Source organism: Dendropsophus ebraccatus, chromosome 5 (assembly GCF_027789765.1).
Source record: "Dendropsophus ebraccatus isolate aDenEbr1 chromosome 5, aDenEbr1.pat, whole genome shotgun sequence".
Taxonomy (NCBI): Eukaryota; Metazoa; Chordata; class Amphibia; order Anura; family Hylidae; genus Dendropsophus; species Dendropsophus ebraccatus.
In genome coordinates this window covers 102,689,575-102,707,193 of record NC_091458.1, presented here as the reverse complement: position 1 = coordinate 102,707,193, position 17,619 = coordinate 102,689,575, and the positions used below count along the sequence as shown (strand labels likewise).

Below are 17,619 nucleotides of genomic sequence, written 5' to 3'. Positions count from 1 at the left end.
TGTTTTATGCTGAGGGATAATTTCACGAAGTGCCCTTAGTTCTTCTGGGATCCAAAACTTTTGGCTTATGGCCCGGCCCAGATATCCTTTAAGACTCTTATTCCACTGGATAATGTTTCACTACCAGTATTACAAAGGGAGACTCAATATACGTCCCTTTATAGAGAAGCCCTAGGGGAATGACAAGTACCATCATCACTATAACCTTGATGCAGTTTCTCTCTTTAACCTCTGAGGCAGTATTTACCTCAGGAAGTGGGAGAGAGTTATTACCATTTGGCCTGTGACAGGATATTTCTTCATTAATTATATTATAACCTCTATCCTCCCTGAGTTCCCCATGCCCCAGTCTGCTATATATATATATATATCTATATATCAGAGGGATCTTTGCTTGTGGTTATCTTGCATTGACACAGTCCATGTACAAGTTCAAAGTTAAAGGTCCAAAGACCTTTTTTTTCATTTAGTGAATAAATGTTCAGTAGAAATAGGTATACGTAGCACTGTGGATAAAGAACATAAAATAAATACCTGCCAGGCTGGGCACTACAGGGTTTTCTCTCCTAACTCAAAATAAATGCAATATATCACAGGAATTTAGACAATACGCTACAGCCTCCAGTGGCTTCCAGGCTCTGAGGTGCATTCTGCATTCTCTGCTGACCTCTTTTAACATGAGACAATTATACAGGTGTTCCTCTTGGGTACAACACCCGTACTGAAGCTAGAGTGAATTACAGGTCCCACTACCAACCTACAGTACCTGTCATTCCATTAAAATCCAGGCCCAACACTACTTAATTACAGCAAAGCAACTTTACTGGATTCCACCATCTCATTGCATTTAGCAGTCTTGGACACACATATACTCCTTCTAGCACCTTATCAGTGATATGTCTATTATAGACAGAAAGGTTCCCCTGACGACAGCTGTATGACATTGAAGGACCCCTGTTTGATTTCAATGGATGCTTTATAATACGTTTTCTGGGTTTAGACCATTAAAAAGGACCTGTTGAAAAGCTGATGACCTCTCACGTATTTCTACATACTTAAAAAAAAGGAGGTAAACTATATGGGCAATGTCTTCTAAAGGACCAAATATTGCCGGGGAGGAACACATCCGGACCTACATCAACCTTGCTGGGTTTCATAAGGAGTGTAATATGGACTCCCATGAATTGAGATGGAAAGGGGGTGGAGTACAAGATTGACATTAAAATCTCATGAACAAAGAAAAAAACTCAGCTCACCATAGGTGGTTTGTTGTGTGATGGTGGACAGGCAGGAGCAAGTGGAGTAGTAGCGGGCCGGTAATAATGGTAAAAAGGAGAAGATCCACAGCGTCCAAAAAAAGGGTTTGTTGTCTTTATTGAGGTAGTGATCAAGGGGGTGTGCTTCCCCGAAACATGTAGGCCTACATTTTTATCTTTTGTAACTTTTTATATGCCTCAATAAAGACAACAAACCCTTTTTTTGGACGCTGTGGATCTTCTCCTCCTTTTTACCAAAAGCTGAAAGCATCAAGGGCTCCATGGGGTCCAGGAGAATCTTATAAAACTTGGCATTCAAACCATCAGGTCAGGTCTCTCCTGGGAGCCCTGATATTACACAAATAGGTTTATGAGTGGCAAAATCTTCTTTAAGGTCTGCTATGGCTTCAATGTTAAGACCTTCGGGCACTTGGCAGACCGAGGAGCTGACGCTGCTGGGTGAGGGAGGTGGTATAATGTGAAAAAAGGATAGAATTTCTTGGTTGATATGTATAGTGTTTTTTGTGTTTCTGATACATGGGAAAAGTGTTTGTGCTATTCTATTTTTGGTTGCTCTGTCCCTCATACGACCACACTTTTTACCATTTTCATAAAAATTTACTATGGCAAGTCTGAAGCAAGCAGTCCCAGGATGCATCGAGGAGATGTTTGATCACAGAATAAGCCTCTTGGAGGACCCTAAGGATAGGGAGAGATAGAGCATGCTTATGAGCCAGTTCAAGCAACTAAACTTTAGCAAGGGCACTCTTCAAGGAGGAAGGCATCTCCTTTTTGAGTCTGGATCTGTGTTTGATGAGTATACTGCTCCAAACACATTTCAGTTCTTTCCATTGGATTATGGGGGAGGTGGTGTTAAACAAAAGTGAGTGATGGATTGCTTCAGATGAGAAACACAGACCTGGTCTAGAAGCAATGATTCATTCAGGAGCCAGGTCCTAGTGCAGTGTTTCTCAACTCCAGTCCTCAAGACCCACCAACAGGTCATGTTTTGCAGATATCCCATACAACGAAAAGCTGTGGCAGTTACAACGAACAGCTGTGGCAGTTACTGGTGCACTGACTATAATTATATCACCTATGAAATCCTCAAAACATGAACTGTTGGTGGGTCTTGAGGACTGGAGTTGAGAAACACTGCTTTAGGACCTGGCTCTTGAATGAATCATTGCTTCTAGACCAGGTCTGTGTTGCTTATCTGAAGCAATCCATCACTTACTTTTGTTTAACACCATCCTAGTGATTTTAGAAAAAGGATGGTAAGGAAGTTAAAGACTGGGGCGTGTTCTGACCATAGGATATTACCAATGCAGGTAGATGCTAAAGGCCCTATTCCACCAACAGATCTGATGACAGATTATCTGCCAAAGATTTGAAGCCAAACCCAGGAACAGACTATAAACAGAGATCAGGTCATAAAGGGAAGACTAGATTTCTCCTCTTTTAAATCCACTCCTTGGTTTGGCTTCAAATCTTTGGCAGATAATCTGTCATCAGATCTGTTGGTGCAATAGGGCCTTAAGGTAATGTGTCGTGTTATATCAAGATATGGTAAAAGCATCTGTAAGTCCCATGGGGATTGGAGTAGAAACTGTTATCACAAAGTTGTAACAGTAATATGGCTCATTTGACCCTCTAGTGAAGCATCTTAAGTAATATTAAAATCTCTGCGTAGGATCACAGTCCCCTGGACAAAAGGAATGGCTATATCAATGAGGGCAGTGAGAAAAAAAAACTCATAGTAAAAGTATGAGCACTGATAGAGAGCAATGTATGGTGCTTCCCTATGTATGTGTTCCCTATAAGCAAATTTGAACCTTCCGACAGTGGAAATGGTGAAAATTCTGTGATCTTGTTGTGGGTATGTTTAGTCTCCTCTCGATGTAAGAGGCTATATAAAGTTCTGACTTTTTTTTTTTTTTTTAAAGAAATGAAATAAATTCAAAATACATTTTTTACATTGCTGGAATTAGAATTTAGGTGTAAAAACTTATGATTTTAATTATTTTTTTACAAATGTGCTATTGTTTACCGCATTCTGCCTTGTACAAAGCCATTTCTCTTCTGATTGCTGAAACGTCACATTGGCAAAAATATATAACATAGAAAAACATCTGGCTTCTGGTTACCACCATTTTAAATATATTTGAAGTATCAAATAAAATATAAATGTCTTTCAAAGTGTGTGAAAAAAAAGTTTCTATAGCAACCTTGATTGCTTTACAATTTCCCATTAGTACCATACAAATTGAACTATACATTAGAAATATATTAGGCCTCTACTATTTTGCCTTTGGTGTTACTGTTGGAAAATTGCAGGTCCCCTCTGTTTTAAAGGAAATTCAGAAGAAATGCATTTCATTGCTCAGCATATAAATATGCTAGCAGTGAGATATTTGGCTCAATGATAAGAGAGCTGTCCTTTGAGAAACTGTGCCATGGGAAGAAAGGCTGTACTTTACATGAAGAGATAGACAGATAGGAATATCTCATGTTAATGCAGTTTGACAGGAGTGGGATTTAACAGGTAAAATCTGCCACATTCGCTTTTTTCTGTCTGTATAAATACCTAAAATATTGTGCAGGAGGATGATATACTGTTGCACAGTTTAGCCAGTCCTCAGGTTTCATATACCAGTGCCACAACTGTCATGTGTAAGCAAATGTATAATGATTGGATGCCTGCTGGCAGGATTTTGTGTAATTTGATTTTTTTTCTTTTATCCCTAATGATTTGGACAGATTGACAATTTCAGCTGAATGCCCCATGCAGCTTGAAGACTTTCCTATGGATGCTCATGCATGCCCTCTAAAATTTGGAAGCTGTAAGTTTAATATTTTTTCCCTATTTTTTCCTGCTTCTTAAATTATTGTCTGCTTGTGTTTTTTTAAACATTTTTTTTTATATGGGCAATTTATTACAATTATACAATGCAACAATATATTGGTTTTTGTAGTTTACATTTATACGTATGAACCATGTTACTTACTAAGGTTTTAAACCTTGGACATTTATCCCTCAAGATAAGTTGAACAAACAGCGTCAAACTACTATGGCTACTATCAACCAGATGTAAAATGTTGGGAGAACCATATACTGTACTCAATTTACTTACAATGCTACTTCAAGAGAAATATTTATTCCAGGTGCATTGGAACTCTGTACTTTGCTGTTATTTACCTGGGTGATACTGGAAGACCACATGTATCTGAGTGGTGTTGAGGACTACCTTCTACATGCTCTGCATTGTAATAAATAAAGTTCTTGAAGGGGAGACCCTTCCATTTCCTCAAGTGGATTCAATTTTTAGGGTATTTAAGGTGTTTTTTTTTTTTTTTTTAAATATACCTGTCTGTGCTTCTCTGGTGTTCTCTTCCGTGTCTTTAGCTGCTTCCGGCCTTCTCAGACAATCACTAAGGGACAGTGCCGCTGCCAGTGATTGGATGAGCGGGCTGTCACTTTCTGTCTCAAGAGTGACAGCCCACTCAGCCAATTACTGGCCATGGTGCTGTCCCTTCTCAGTCAGTCAGTGATTGGCTGAATGGAGAATAACAGCTAACTGAGCCAATTACTGACTGACTGAGAAGGGACAGCACTGCGGCCAGTGATTGGCGGAGTGGTCGGCTCTCACTCTCGAGACACAAGAAAGACAGGCCCCTCAGCCAATCACTGGCTGCTGTGCTGTACCTTAGGCAGCTGAAGATACGACAGGGGACACCGGGGGACCGAACCTATATATATATATATATATATATATATATATTTATTTAAATTTTTTTTACAAATTTGGTTGATGAATTTAGCAAAAATTTCCTTTATCAATGGAGTTAATTTTTTGCTAAATTCTCTGCCAATCCAGCATCGCTCATCACTAATCATCAGTAATGTTATGTGGAATGTTTAATTGTAAAAGAAAGAACAAATTAAGGATATGTAGTATTTCCTTACATTAACTTTTCAGCTCAATCCTAAAATATGGAAACACACTATTGCAGCTCACCAATTCTCCCGGGAACTTTAGATGGTGCACAGGATTGCTGTTCGGCAAACAGCCATTCAGGATACGTGAAAAGATGAATGTCCAGCTCCAGACTTAGGGCCCTATTCCACGAACCGATGGGGGCCCAATCAACAATCTAAACAATCTAAACGGCCTATTCCACGGCCCAATGATCATTGAACGAGGGCTGCAGAGACATCGTTACTGATGTCCTTGCAGCCCTTGCAGCGTACATTACCTGTCAGGTCTTCTCTTCCACTCTGTCTTCCTTCTGGGTCCCTCGCGCACTAGCTTCAGAATGGCCTGTCAGCTGACAGGTCACTCAACCAATCACAGGCCGCGGAGGTCCCGGCCTGTGATTGGCTGAACGCTCCGTCAGCTGACAGGCCACTCTGAAGCTAGAGCGTGCGGGACCCAGGGAGGAAAACAGAGCGAAGGAGAAGCCCTGCAGGTAATGTATGCTGCGCTTCTCAAATCGTCGGTCGCCCACCATGCACCGCTATTCCACTGTAGCGATGCGCAGTGGGGAAACGATGATTTTAGGTCTGGCCCTAAATGAATGATCAGCCGATGATCTCTCTATTCCACCGAGCGATAATCGGCCGAATGGGGCAGATTCGGCCGATTATCGTTCCTTTGGAATAGGGCCCTTAGTCCAAAGACTTTGGACTATGAGGTATCGGTTTTTACTTCAATAAAGCATTACAAGGGAACTAAGTCTGGAGCTGGACATTCATCTTTTCACAAATCCTAAAATATGGTGTCTGGTAATACATTTTAACTTCATTTTAATATATGAGATCGTTTTATAGTGTTTTACAACTGAACATTTGTCACTGGCAAAATCTTAAAAGGTTTCAGTACTTTTCGTGACCCATATATATATTTTTTATTTTATTTTTATCCATGCCATCACATGTGCACGATCGTTTTCCAACATCACTCATAGACATTGCTCATACAGTAGAGCAAATTTCATATACAAAGTCCATTACAGTTCATGTAGTGGGATCCACTAATATATAGTGATCATTTGATTCCGATTTGCTGCTAATCACGCTGTTTATTTGCTTTTTTTGCTGAATGAATTCACAGCGATTCCTTAACAAATTTGTTAAACATGGTGGCGGCTATGGAGACCGCACATGTTAGTTTACAGTACAGTCACTTGGCGGGAGCAAGGGATTATCCATGATTCCTTGTGCCCATTCAATCATCTGCAAGCCCCTCTGTGATGTCAGCACCTCCCCCTCTATATATGGTGATTCGCTTCCTGGAGGCGGGCAGTTGGATGTGTGTATAGTGGAGTGCAGGATTGCAGTAGGCAGTTAGTGCAGGGCAGGGAGAGAAATACAGACAGGGACAGAGAGCAGAGAAGGGTGGATTGTGAGTAAATTATGGATAGATTGTGGGTGGTTTTCTGTGTCCAGTACCACAAGTCACTGGGTGCTGGTGAGGCATTATACCATTACTCTAGGTGTGCATTATGCCAAGTCACTGGGTGCTGGCATGGCATTATACCAATCCTATTTGTGTGCATTATACCAAGTCACTGGGTGATGAAATGGCATTATACCAATTCTCTGGGTGTTACTAAAAAAAATTCTTATTATCAGTCAGTGGGTGCAGTGAAAACAGTTGCTATTATCAGTCAGTGGGTGCTGGGAATTCAGTCTCCCTTCAAACTAGTCTGTGGGTGCAGTGCTTGAAGAGAACCCAGTGTTCCTTTTCAGTGGAGTTCCTGCTTAGTCACATTACTGGATAGTGTTGGTTCATGTACAAAAACACATTCAAATGCCCAATAAACCTCTGTACAATAAAGTATTCAACTGCTGCCATTTCCAGTGGAGCCCACCCCCATTAGTTGAAATCTGTGGCCCATCCTGTTTGTTAAGGCACCATTAGTGGCACTATCCCCCACATAAATGAATTACTTGGCTCCTTCAACCATTCAAGTGTGAATGCACACTAAATCACACAAAGTAACCTGCCTTTCAGCAATGAGTTGCTGCTGGTGATATATATCCTATGACGAAACATTTTTATAGCCTTATACCACTCAAGAAACCACAAAATCTATTAAAAACTCACACAATAAGTACCCTTTGTTGAACCATTGTGTGACACATCTAACTATCCTGGTGATATTGTAAAAATTCCAAGAACATTTTTCAGCCAGTCACCATGCGTGTCTGTAAAAATGTGACATGAATGCTACTATTGCTACTATTCCTTGTCACAAGTACCAGTGATTTAATAAGTGTAGCCCATGGGCCGTAAATCTGAAGATGAGGTTCTTAAAAAGTAAGCAAATTGACTATCTGTATTTCCTAGTGGATTATCAAATTATTGGGAGTATAAAGGGGGAATGTTACTTTTAAAAAAATGTAAATACTTATAGTGGGCAAATATTTTTATGGGGACGTTTCTTAACCCCTAGACGACCTAGGACGTACTGGTATGCCCTGGAAGTCTGTGCCCAGACGACCCTGGGCGTACCGGTACGTCCTGAGCTATGAAGAGCGCTCTGGAGCGGAGTGCGCTTCATAGCAGGTGGGGGCCGGATGCAGTGAGCGACTCACCGTTAATGACAGGCTGCAGTGATCGCGCTGCAGTGTGTCATTAACTCCTTAAACACCGCGGCGTTTAAGTGACAGGGGGAGTCCCCTGTCACTTACAGATCGGGACCCCCGATCAGCAATCTGCTCACTGAGCCTGCACAGGCAGGCTCAATGAGCAGATCGCCGATCACACTGATCAATGCTATGCCTATGGCATATCAATGATCAGTGTAGTTAATATAAGTAATGAATGTACAAGTCCCCCAAAGGCACTTAACCCCTTAACGACATCGGGCGTAAACTTACGCCCTCGCGCCCTGGTACTTAGCGCATCAGGGCGTAAATTTACGCCCAATGTTTCCCCGATCGCTGCGTGTTCACACACAGCGGTCGGGGAAGATGGCCTGCTATAAATCATAGCAGGCCATCATAGCTTCTCGGCACGGGGGGTGGTTAACACCCCCCGTGCTTACGATCGCCGCTATAGGCTGATCAATTCAGATCAGCCAATAGCGGCGATCGGAACCTTTCCGGGTCATCGGTGACCCGATGACCCGGAAAAAAATGGCGGTCGGTGCTGTCCGAGGACGGCACCCACCGCCATTACTGTAAAAAGTAATGGTGGTCACCGTGCCACCGGCCCGATCGCCGGTGGCACGGCGATCAGAGTCCAGCAAAATAATAAATACCTGCCCTGGACCCCTCAGCTAGGTAGCGGAGGGGTCCAGAGCAGGTATTTGTACATTACTCACCTGTCCCGGGCTCCTGATCGGCGTCTTCCGGGTTCGCGGCGTCCTCCGTCATTCCGTTCGGTCTTCGGGTCTTTCCGCCGTTCCCCGTCGTCTTCTTTCGGCTATTTTCGGCTCCAGCCTCGTCATTTTCCGGATTTTGCGCTCTGCTGCCCCCTAGCGGCTGATATGTGTAATACACTTATCAGCAGCTACAGGGATATTCAGAATATAGAAAAAGTTTTTTTTTTTTTTCCAAATTTTTTTTTTTCTATTTTCCGCACCCTATCGCCGCTGAGTGTTGATCAGCATCGCACGAAAGTGCGCTGCTAATCAGCAACTCCTCCTTTTTGGCGTAGGGTGTTTTTTTTCTATATTCTACTGCCACGGTCTGCTTATAAGTGCCGCACACTAAATGTGTAGAGCAATTTCCCCTGAGTACGGAAATACCCCACATGTGGACATAAAGCGCCATGCGGGTGCAGGGTAAGCCTCCGAAGGGAAGGAGCGCCATTTCGTTTTTGAAGGCTGGATTTGGATGGAATGGATTTTAAGGGGCCATGTTGCATTCAAAAGGCCTCTGTGTTGCCAAGACAGTTGAAACCCCCCACAAGTGACCCCATTATGGAAACTGCACCCCTCAAGGAATGTAACAAGGGGTGTAGTGAGCATATGGACCCCACTGGTGACGGGCACAAATGTGGCGTGAAAATGAAATATTACATTTTTTACACTATAATGTTGGTTTAGCCTTGAATTTATCATTTTCACAAGGGGTTAAAAGAGAAAAAAACACACAATATGTGTAGAGCAATTTCCCCCGAGTCCGTAAATACCCCACATGTGGACATAAAGCGCCATGTGGGCGCAGGGCAAGCCTCCGAAGGGAAGGAGCGCCATTTGGATTTTGGAGGTTGGATTTGGCTAGAATGGATGATGAACGCCATGTCGCATTTACAGAGCCCTCGTGCTGCCAAAACACTGGAAACCCCCCACAAGTGACCCCATTATGGAAACTGCACCCCTCAAGGAATCTAACAAGGGGGGCAGTGAGGATATGGACCCCTTGATGACGGGCACATTTGTGCCATGAAAGTGAAAAAATGAAATTTTTTACTTTTACGTCACATTGTTCCACATTTGTGCCCGTCACCAGTGGGGTCCATATGCTCACTGTGCCCCTTATTAGATTCCTTGAGGGGTGTAGTTTCCAGAATGGGGTCACTTGTGGGGGGTTTCCAGTGTCTTGGCAGCACGAGGGCTCTGTAAATGCGACATGGCCCTTGAAATCCTTTCCAGTGAAATCCAGCTTCCAAAAGCCAATTGGCGCTCCTTCCCTTTGGAGGCTCGTGCTGCGCCCCCTTGGCACTTTATCGCCACATGTGGGGTATTTCCGTACTCGGGAGAAACTGCGCTACACATTTTGTGTCTTTTTTTTCCTCTTATCCCTTTAAGAAAATGAAAAATTGAAGGCTAGAACAACGTTTTAGTGTAAAAAATAAATTTTTCTTTTTTCACGCCATATTGTTCGGAAAATCTGTGAAGCACCTGTGGGGTCCAAATGCTCACCGCACCCCTTGTTACATTCCTTGAGGGGTGTAGTTTTCTAAATGGTGTCCCTTTAGGGGTGTTTTTTAGGTTTTGGCACCCCAGAGCCTCTGCCAACCTGAAGTGGTACAGTCAGAAATGACCAAATATAACGGAGGCGTTGAAATTCACTAGGCGCTCCTTTGTATCTGAGGCTTGTGGTTGCGTCAAATAGCGCAATAGGGCCACATATGGGGTATTTCTATAAACTGCAGAAACGGGGCAATAATTATTGGGGTGCATTTCTCTGGTAATAGGTTTATAATTATGAAAAATATTGGATTACAATAAAATCTCTGCACAGAAAATTAAAATTTTCAAATTTCTTACACACTTAGCTTTTATTTCTGTGACTCCCCTAAAGGGTTAAAACACTTTCTGGATATGCTTTTGCAGAGTGTGGGGGGTGCAGTTTCTGAAATGGGGTGCTTTGTGGGGCTTTCTAACATACAGGCCCCTCAAATACACTTTAAACCTAAAAATATCTGATTTTGAAATTTTACTGAAAATTTGGAAATTTGCTGCTTATGTTTTAAGCTTCCTATTGTCTAAAAAAAAATTAAAGATCGTTTAATAAATGCCGCCAACATAAAGTAGACATGTTGCTAATGCTATTTAATATATAATTTATGTGGTATAACCACTTTCTGTATACGCAAAGAAGTTTCAAAGTTGGAAAAATGCAGTTTTTCACATTTTTTCACATTATTTGGGTTTTTTTCATAAAGATTTGTTATGATTATCGACTCCAATTTACCAGAAATGTAAAGTACAATATGTCACGAGAAAACAATCTCAGAATCAGCCGGATAGGTAAAAGCATCCCGAAGTTATTAATGAATAAAGTGACACTGGTCATATTCATAAAATTTGTCTCTGTCATTAAGGCCATTTCAGGCTCTGTCCTTAAGGGGTTAAAATGTGTTAAAAAAAAAAAAAAAGTGAAAATCACTAATACACTACCCCAAAGCCCCTCCCCCAATAAAAGTTGAAATAACCCCCCCTTTACTATTATATAAATAAAACATATAAAAATAAATAAACATATAATATACCGTAGCTTGCGTATTTGTCCAATCTATTAAAATATAACAAACGTCATTGCGAATGGTGAACGGCGTAGACGAAAAGAGGGAAAAAAGTGCGCGGATTACCGATTTTATGTTACATTATATATAAAAAAAAATTTATAAAAAGTGATCAGAAACGTCCAATCTTCACACATATGCTATTAATAAAAACTAGAGATCATGGCGAAAAAAATTACATCTCATACAGCCCTGTAGGTGGAAAAATAAAACCGTTATAAGCGTCACAATAGGCCCATTTTATTAATAATTATTTGCCAAAAAAAAAATTTATTCATAAAAAAATATATATATAACAGTAGAGAATCTGTGTAAACCTGCATATGGTTGTGTTCGGGCTGACCTATAGAATAATGATATCATGTCACTTTTACCATATAGTGCATTACGTAGACACAGGAACCCCCCAAAAGTTACCATTTTGCGTTCTTTTTTACAATTTCACCTATTTATATCTTCATAAATAATAACTTTGGGATTCCATCATACATATTATGGTAGAATGAAAGACGCCATTACAAAGTACAACTATTCCTGTAACAAACAAGCCATTACATGGCATTGTAGGTAGAAAACTGAAAGTGCTAGAGCTCTTAAAAGGGGAGGAGGAAAAAATGAAAGTGCAAAGATCAAAATTTGCGCGATCCACTGGGTCATTGTTGGCCTGGTCTTTAAAGGGTTAAAGAGACACAGGCAAGTGCCCAGTAGCTGATTGCTGGCTGATGTTGGCTCAGTAATGAGCACCATAGTCTTGCAGCACTGGGGTCCTAGGCTCAAATCCCACCAACATCTGTCAAGAGTTTATATGTTCTACCCACATTTGTGTGGGTCAATTTAGATTTTGAGCCCTAACTCCTCCTCCACCACCATTTTGTCCCCCTCCAGGCCTAGGATTACATAGTAGATTTTAGCACTGCTCCCCTCGGCGACAGTGTTTGTCAATGCAGTCTCCATGATGTGAAGCAGGGGGATGACAGAATTCACACTGCAGACATTATGCACAATGAAAATGAGCCAGGGAGTTCACATTTCACAGTTATATTAGTTATTATAATATATAATAGAATATTGTAGTTTCTTGTATATAATTCGTTAACCCTTTCCCTATAACTTATCCCAGATAATTTGAGATTGTTGTCTCATGACAATCTGTATTATCCTGTCTTGCAGAGATGCGGCTTTGTGATAGTAACTGTACCTGTTGTTGTTTATGGGCAAGAAGTGGTGTGGGGGTCCAGGTTCCTCCAGGCAGTGGGGTGGTGGCGTGCCTGTAGTAGCAGTGGCAGTGTTTTCCCCCTAGTCCAGATGGAGGAGGCAGAGGTAGATGGGGCTGTGTGATAGTAACTGTAACTCTTGTTTATTGGTAAGAAGTGGATTGGTGGTACAGGTTATTCCAGGCAGTGGGTTGGTGGCGCACCTGTAGTAGCAGAAGTGATGTTTTCCCCCTGGTCCTGACGGAGAAGGCAGAGGTAGATGTGAGGGACCTATTGCTTCCAACCAAGGCTGCATAATCCTGACTTGCAGAGATGGGGGTGTGCAATGGTAGCTGCAGCTGTTGTTGTTTACAGGCAAGAAGTTGCCTGGGTGTCCAGGTTCTTCCAGGTACTGGGGTGGTGGTGTTACATGTGCTGACGCATTGATGTTGTAGCTTATTTTGAACCCTAACCCGACCCACTTTATGGTCACATGCTACAGATAGCATCATGGTCTTTGCGCCACCGACACGGAAAAACTGCCACACTACTGATCCCAGTGGGTGGTTATCTGTAGCAAGCTAGATTGTTGTTGATCCCCACCGCTGCCTTGGGGTACCCCTTGAGTGCCTGTGCCTTCTCAAACACTAGTTTGTCACCTAGCTGACGCTGTACCCCTCCCTCTTTTACCTATTTAATGACAAGCTGAGGATGGGACCTGATACTGGCTCAGTGGAACAAATACATCTTCATCCCCTGATGATAATGATCACATCTGTGGACCGAGATTTCACGTAGGGTCTGCAACATCATCATTGTAGTCTGGAACAAACTTGTCCTCTCCTAACCTCTCTTCTTCCAGTGGCATCCTGTAATTTTGTCAGAGGCTGTAACCCCTTGCTCTCCTGACCTGTTTTAGCCTATAAACCACTGGAATCTCAATGCTGCCTTCCAATCATTGACTGTCCTTACATTCCTCCAAAAGATCTTCAGAGTAGAGCATCTGAGACTCTGGGGGGGAGTACTAAGCTTGATAGGAGCTCTCTTGCTGATGGTCCTTCAAAGCTGACTTGCAGCCGAGACATGACAGAAGATGGGGCAGAGGAAAGTTGGCACTTCTTTGTTGGCACTTCTTTGTTAGGACCCTTCTGATTATTGCTGGCTCTGGGATTGGCTACTGACTACTGGGGAGCTAGAATTGAATGCCTGAATACTGGCCCCAATTCAACCTAGGGGTCCAAAATGGTATGACCCCCTATTCAGCGTTCCTGCTGCTGCACCAAAAGGGGGATGAGGGCTTAGCTTATGCACACTGGACGTTTATAACAAATGAACAATTAAATCACATTAAAATTTTATTAAAAAAAATAAACATTGTATTGAAATTGAATATTTGACCAAATTAAAAATTTTAATTGAATTAAATAGAAATTAAATTAGAAAATTATTGTTAAACTTTGAATTAAATTGAATTTGAATGTAAAAAAAAGAAATTAAATTTCTAATTGAATTAAAGGAGAAGTCCGGCCAAAATTATTTTTTTTATATGTTATTACTTATGGAAAGTTATAAAATTTTCTAATGTACATTAATTATGTGAAATGCTCATATACTGCTATTTCCCTTAATTTAGTGTATCAGGAAGTGTTAGAATTATCTCTGAAGCAGTGACGTCACGACGAAAGGTGTAATTCCTATGGAGTGTCCAGTAGGGGGCGCTCTATATATAGAAGTCAATGAGTACCATTGACTTCTATATATAGTGCGCCCCTGCTGGACACTCCATAGGAATTACAGTGTATGTAATGTAATGTTATGCACTGTACTTTTGTGACTTCATGAATACATTTATGGAATACTTTGGGGAGCAAGTGTCCTTGCTCCCCAAAGTATCCCATAAATGTATTCAATGAATACATTTGCTGGGCACCGAGCAGGGAGGGAGAGAGGTGCCATCTACCTCCCCCCTCCCTGCTCGGTGCTGGGAACATATACAAAGTACTACTCCCCCATTATCTGCTCTCTGCTCTTGCATGCCGGCCGCGTCAGCCCGCCCCCACCCCGGCCGGGAGCATGGCGCTTCCTGGTGTCCCCGGCCATGGTGGGGGCGGGCTGACGCGGCCGGCATGCAAGAGCAGAGAGCGGCGGCCAGATAGTGTGAGGAACGGGGCGGGCAAACGAGCGGGTGGGAGTCAGCGGCCGGCCGGATAGTGAGGAGCGGCGTGGGCGGCGGGGAATTAGCGGCGCGATAGTAAGTTTGATGCCAGGAGGAGGAGGGGGAGCGGCGGGGGGCATGAAAAGCAGCCCCTGTGTGAGCGGCGGCGGTGGTGGCGGCGGCGCGGGCGGTGATAGGGGTAGCACAGGTACTACTCCCCCATTATCTGCAAATAATGGGGGAGTAGTACTTTGTATATGTACCCAGCACCGAGCAGGGAGGGGGGAGGTAGATGGCACCTCTCTCCCTCCCTGCTCGGTGCCCAGCAAATGTATTCATTGAATACATTTATGGGATACTTTGGGGAGCAAGGACACTTGCTCCCCAAAGTATTCCATAAATGTATTCATGAAGTCACAAAAGTACAGTGCATAACATTACATTACATACACTGTAATTCCTATGGAGTGTCCAGCAGGGGCGCACTATATATAGAAGTCAATGGTACTCATTGACTTCTATATATAAAGCACCCCCTGCTGGACACTCCATAGGAATTACACCTTTCGTTGTGACGTCATTGCTTCAGAGATAATTCTAACACTTCCTGATACACTAAATTAAGGGAAATAGCAGTATATGAGCATTTCCCATAATTAATGTACATTAGAAAATTGCATAACTTTCCATAAGTAATAACATATAAAAAAATAATTTTGGCCGGACTTCTCCTTTAAATTAAAATAAATAAAATTAAATTGAAGTTGAAAAAATATTGATTGACACTTAAATTGACTGGGGAGACAAAGGCTACCACACAAGGGGAGGTGAAAGGGTACTTCAACGGGGATTGGAACATGTGCAATGTTTTATTAGAAAGTTTTCAGATTTTATGCTGCTAATACACCAGTGTCCACTGCTGTCCATAGCAGAAATTGAATGATTGACTGTCTGGTTGACATTTTTTTTTTATTGTCATTTTATCAATTTTAGACACTGTAACAACAATATCTGTTGAAAAAATGCTACTCTGTTATAGTCCCACTATTGTAGCTACTGTACTATTGTTTACTGTTATATAGGGTGCGTTCACACCTACAGGATCTACAGCAGATCTGCAGCAGATTTGATGGTGCAGATTTGATTCTGTGTTCAGTTATTTAAATGAAATCTGCTGCAGATCTGCTGCAGATCTGCAGCAGAAAATCAGCTGCAGATCCTGTAGGTGTGAACGCACCAGAAATGAGATTCTTTTGGATTCAATTTGCGAGTATTATACAATCCGCCCCAAAAACCTTGCAAAACGAATTTTCAGCTGCTGTGCTCATCTCTAATTGCTACCTTAGCATGTGCTATACTGTAGAAATTTATATATTTATATATGTTACCAGCTGTTTGAAATACAAGCACAATGGCACAATTTTTAAACAGTTACTGCCCACAGTACCTAGTATCCCCCCTTAGCTGCTTCATGTAGCAATAAAGACATTTTATTATATTCTATGGCTGTGTCAAACTAATATTACATCCCTCTCCAGCAGTGCAAAATACTACAGTGAAAACAAAATACCTCTTCTACAGTGCCACATTATTATTACAGTGCAGCACAAAATCCCTCTCTAGCTATGTCAAATACTACATTGTACACAAAGTACCTCTTCAATAGCGCCAAATAAATATCACAGTGCAGCACAATAAAACCTCTCCAGCAATGTCATATACTACAGTGTACACAAAATACCTCTTCAATAGCGCCAAATAAATATCACAGTGCAGCACAATAAAACCTCTCCAGCAATGTCATATACTACAGTGTACACAAAATACCTCTTCAATAGCGCCAAATAAATATCACAGTGCAGCACAATAAAACCTCTCCAGAAGGGCCAAATAAATATTATAGTGAAGTGAAGAATACCTCCAGCAAAGTGCAATACATACCAAATAAAGCAGCTAATGACATAAAGGGGAGCATACAGTACACCACAGCACATGGTGATTATTGTGTAAAAACAACTGTAATAAACTAACCTTTCTTATAGCCCCCCGACCACCCACCCACAATTATGTTGATTGCCTTTGAAAGCATATACCTTTTTATGTTTTGCTGTCAGGCATGTTTACCTAATGGCTCTATAAATGTCCCCCAAACTAATACAATGCAGTATCAATCAATAAATCAATAAATGAGTTCAATCAATAAAAACTAGTCAGCAAGCAGAATTGTGAATGTATCTTTGATGAATAGAGAAGAGACAGCTATTTTGTCTGAGTTGTTTTGTCCGATATACAGATTCACCATTTTAGAGAATAGTAAAATTTCTCTTACACACACACACTTTATATACTATACCACACTATACCAGTGTTTGTAAGGCAAATGTATGGCAAATGCTCCATTCATAGTAGCCTTTGTTGATTTCAGTCAGATTTGACTGAAAGAAGAGCACAGCATGTTTCCTGCAAAACAACAGACACCACAACAAAACCCAACAGACATCTTAATAAGTCAATAGAAGCTGTTGGTGTCTGGCATTTGACAGATCTGCCACTGCCATCATGATACCCATTATAATAAAAAATCATAATTCCAAAGTAAACGAGCCTAAGCCAAAACCCCAAAGTAAAATTTTCAGAGAGAGAAAACTGTAATATAAGGATTCGCCCCCCCCCCCTCCCCCCTTGTAGAATTGCCCCTGGCTTAGGGTTACAAATAGTGGTGCAAAATACGGGCCAAGCACTGCCATTCCTTTCCAAAGTGACTTTTTGTGCAGTTCAATGTTCTGCCTAGAAGACAGCATTTCACTATAGCAAAACCGATGACATATTATCTGTAATATATCCGTATTACATATATCTGTATTATGAACAATTAATGATGGGCCTATAAAATCACATTTGGAACCTTATAAAATGATTTGTAGAGGCAAAACTTAGATCTGGGATTTATTCTTTTTAGTTGGCACTATAGACAAAACACATCATCTAGTTTACAATAAAAAAAAGGAAATGTTTGCTAAAATGCTAGTTTT

The 17,619-nt window shown here is 41.6% G+C and overlaps 1 protein-coding gene across 1 annotated transcript in view; it reads left to right on the top strand.

Annotated features, from left to right (window-relative positions):
- Window positions 1-17,619, top strand: part of GABRA5 (gamma-aminobutyric acid type A receptor subunit alpha5) — a 122,495-nt gene that overhangs the window by 48,417 nt on the left and 56,459 nt on the right. The window contains exon 5 of the mRNA XM_069972389.1: window positions 4,017-4,099. Coding sequence (XP_069828490.1) covers window positions 4,017-4,099 — 83 coding nt within the window. The remainder of the gene's footprint in view (window positions 1-4,016; window positions 4,100-17,619) is intronic.